General features: G+C 38.5%; 1 protein-coding gene across 1 annotated transcript; it reads right to left on the bottom strand.

Annotated features, from left to right (window-relative positions):
• Positions 1–75: 75 nt before the first annotated feature.
• LOC148400244 (myoblast determination protein 1 homolog 2-like) lies at positions 76–2051 on the bottom strand. The gene is made up of 3 exons (XM_088371866.1): positions 1322–2051; positions 871–943; positions 76–621 (listed from the first exon to the last, which is right to left on the bottom strand). Exons 1-3 carry the CDS (start codon positions 1865–1867, stop codon positions 479–481), a joined length of 762 nt encoding a protein of 253 aa, XP_088227992.1. The 5' UTR covers positions 1868–2051; the 3' UTR covers positions 76–478.
• Positions 2052–3758: the final 1707 nt, after the last annotated feature.

Genomic DNA, 3758 nt, shown 5'->3' with positions numbered 1-3758 from the left:
AGAATTTACAACTTGAATCCAGTGTGCGTTCTTGTAAAAACCTTTTTACAGTACTTTTAATCATTAGACTGGACATTTAAAAAGATAAATATTCTTTAATAAAGGTATGTTACTCATAAATAACAATAATAAATCAATTCAAAATACAAGTAGAGGTATTTTGTTATGTCTTACAAGGCCAAGTTCAGTAGATGTACAGTAGTTGTACAATGTGGATTTTTTCGATAAGGAATCCAATTAACATTTACTTGGACAAAACCTGTGCAAGAACAGGGACAATGTATAAAGTCCACATAAACGCGCGCATACGCACACCCATACACACATACACAAACTGACCCAAAATTTAGACCCACAATCCAAGCTGAGCCATCTTTCTATGAGGCAGCATTCCAAAGCATTGCTGTCCTTATCAAAGACTAAAGTTAATTATCGCCTGCCCTGCTGTTGTGAAAAATAGTCCTTTGGTCCATGTTTGTCAGACAAGCTTGAAGAACTGGATGGCCACGGGGACCACGCTATCGCCCAGGGAGGTCATTGCCTGGTCTGTGTTGATGCGTTCCACAATGCTGGTTAAACAGTCCAAACTGGAAAGCAGTGATGGTCCGCACTTGGTAGAACCTGGAAAAGTGAATAAGTGAACAAAATGTGAATGGATGAGTTGTAATGACAGCAGAGACTATTGAAAACATGGATGAAAGAATGCCATTTTTTTTAAGGTTTAGGTACTTTCTCTAACAGTCCATTTCACAAAATTGTATCAACGTTAAAAAGAATCATTAGGTAAGGTAATCCCACAAGTCATGACTGAGTCAGTTAAATCCAAAATGAAAAAAGAAATTAGAAACAAGTCAGAAAAGGGAAACTCACTGTCTGTTGTCTGAGCACAGTAAGGCGCGTCACTGTTTTCACTTCCGGTCGAGCACGGAGAGGAGAAATTCCCCTAAAGACAAAGTTGTTCATTCAGCCTTCCAAAATGACCACGTTGATTAACTCAGCCCAGTTAAAATGGAGCTTTGTCGTATTTAGCTGTCGATGGCAGTGAATAAGTTAAGGAGAGGAAGTGTCTGAAAGCCTAAAAACCTTCAGGACATTATGTGCTTGGCAACGAATGCCACTTCTCTGATCTGAATCTGTTGGTCTTGCCAATTAGGAATCAACACATCATAAACGACTATGATGATAGTACGAATGGCATTGATATATTGCAAGTCCATTTCAATAGTTGTCACGCTTCAACATTGTAAATAAAGATTCTGTGGAGTGTTTGAATACTGAAAACAAAGCAAGTTGCCATTTTATGAGCTGTTCTTGGACTCACCATGCCATCAGAGCAGTTGGAGTGGGGGCTGGAGGCATTCTCATCTGCACTGAAGTGTTCAAGCACTGGGTAGAAGCTGTCATCCCTGGTTGACCTCAGCAGAGCCTGCAAAGACTCGATGTAGTCGATGGCATTTCTGAGGATCTCCACCTTGGGGAGCCTCTGGTTGGGGTTGGAGGCCGAGCAGCGTTTTAGTGTCTCAAAGGCGTCATTGACCTTGCTGAGACGTCGCCTCTCCCTCATTGTTGCTGCTTTTCGCCTGTCTTCATGTGTTGTCTTTTTCTTGCATGCTTTGCAGGCCCATAGCAGACAGTCACCTCCCTGGTGGAGGTCTCGCGGAGCCCTCACATGCTTGTCTTCCTCTTCTGCCACTGGAACTTGATGATTGTAATGGTTATTATCAAGGTCTTGCAATCTGGGCATCTCAGCACTATTTAGTTTGCCATCCAGGTCGTCAAAAAACTTCATGTCCCCGCTGTTGAAGCAAGGATCTTCGTAGAGCTCATCGGCCGAAGAAAGAGGCAAGGAAAGGTCATACATATCCATTTTGCTCGGCAGGAATGGAAAATGCTCCAAAGGTTCCTCTGTTGAGTTCTAAAATAATTTAGTTTGTTGAACAAAGAGGGTGAAATAAAAAAACAAAAAGGAATGATTTGGTCATAAAGTTGGATTGCTAGAAAAGGGCAATTTTCTTGTAAGGATCAGTCACACTTAACACTCTGTGCTCTTGTTGACTGTTTATATTTAGTAGCAGTTACTTAAGGGGCGGGGCTACGTGTGACTGACCAATAAGCAGAGTGGTGTCTGTATGTAACAGTAAATATACAAAGTCTTACACAAGTAGAACTGAACATCAAAACAAAAACACAAAAATTCTAGAGCAAGTTAATCCATTCTAGCCTCATATTTAGTTAGTATCTGGCGAAATAGAAACATCGAAGAGTAGTAAAACAACTAGGAAGGCATTTCACTCATTTTTCTCCAATTACTACATAAAACTTGGATCCATTTGGAATCTGTGCTTCAATCAGTTACCTTTTAGAAAGCATAACATACACAAAATATTTTACTTTTAATCAAAACAAATTTCAACTGCAGCATTCAAAACTTAATAGCTATGTAAGCAACTTATTTTGAATGTTTCCAAGAAAGCAAGTAAGTGACTTTTTAAAACTGAAAAAGTTACAACCGGGAAAAAAACTATTGTTCCAAATGATGCACTTTATTTTAGATTAACAACAGAAGATAACAAAGTTTACATCACATTTCATCCTAAGTAGTTGGCTAGTTTTGTGCAGAATTTTCAAACCCTTTTGTCATTTATTTCCTCATTAATAAAATGCAGTAAAACCTTGAGGTATGAGTGATTGTTTTCTTTCTTTCTTTTTTTAATTAAACTTCCTACATTATTTTAAGTGACTGTAAAATATTTGGGGCATTTGTACAAATGCATTTTAAATGCTTCCTTTTAAAATGGTGTTTAAAGCAGTTTGATTATTGCAGTTGACACCAAAACGTGACTGCTCAGTGCGTCAGTTCCCAGTCCTACTGTGGAGATCACAGGGTCCTGAGATCAGAGACCATGATCTGGAGAGGACAAGCACCCCCCAGTGAGGGTCAGCACTGGACAACAGTTTAAGACACTTTGTCTAAACAGGTGACATGACGTAACTTCACTAGCAGATTCAGTTTTCATCTGTTTTTGCTTCAGGTTCATTTGAAGTTCTCGTCTGCTGTTTATTTTTTTTCCCCTCCTTTTTTTTCTTTTAGCCTAACTTTTGCTAACTACAATTTTGTTTCAAATCTAAGTTTACAGATTTACCTGGGTTCTTTAAGCAACCTTATCTGTTCATGAATTGTTAATGTTTTCTGTGTACTTGAGCAAAATGTTTTACAGCTTCAATGATACATGGAAAGAGTAAGGCTCTTGACACATTGTTGGGATGTCAGAAGTTTAAATTTAGCAGCACATGAAATCCAAGACAAGTGACCTTTGAGCTTTAGCGGCTATTATTGTAAAATAATTCATCTCACCTCCCGTCCCATGTGACTCTTTCGCACTAGAAACTGTTGAATGCTATGAAGAAGGTGCCAGTCTATTAAAATTGGCTGTCACTGTGTCCAAATGTTTCACTTAATACACTTGCGTATTTCAACATTTCTACAACTGGACCTTTGAATCCTTTCCTAGTTGACATTGGCCGAGAAGCAGAAAACACTTGCCACGTATTATTATTTTTTTTTTTTTTTTCTATTTAAAGAAGATATGTGGTTGTGTTTACTATCCCAGATTTACAATGTAGTGTCAAGCAAGTCCGTCTTTAAGATGAAACATTGAGAAATGTTAATATTCTGCACATCAACCAAATCCAGAATTAGGACCACTTGTCCAGTATGATGTCAGCCAAATACTGTTTGTGTTTAATATTTTAGTGAG

Source organism: Syngnathus floridae, chromosome 3 (genome assembly GCF_059516105.1).
Source record: "Syngnathus floridae isolate MCC-2025c chromosome 3, RoL_Sflo_1.0, whole genome shotgun sequence".
NCBI classification, from domain to species: domain Eukaryota; kingdom Metazoa; phylum Chordata; class Actinopteri; order Syngnathiformes; family Syngnathidae; genus Syngnathus; species Syngnathus floridae.
The sequence above is the reverse complement of the archived record's forward strand: the minus strand, read 5'-3'. Positions and strand labels throughout refer to the sequence as shown.

Bases quoted from the DNA above. Each gene is read 5' to 3' on its own strand.
- LOC148400244 (XM_088371866.1), bottom strand. From the start codon at position 1,867: ATGGATATGTATGACCTTTCCTTGCCTCTTTCTTCGGCCGATGAGCTC. The intron at 944-1,321 runs GTGAGTCCAAGA...CTTTGTCTTTAG, and splicing joins CCAACTGCTCTGATGGCATG to GGGAATTTCTCCTCTCCGTG. The intron at 622-870 runs GTGAGTTTCCCT...TCACTTTTCCAG, and splicing joins CTGTGCTCAGACAACAGACA to GTTCTACCAAGTGCGGACCA.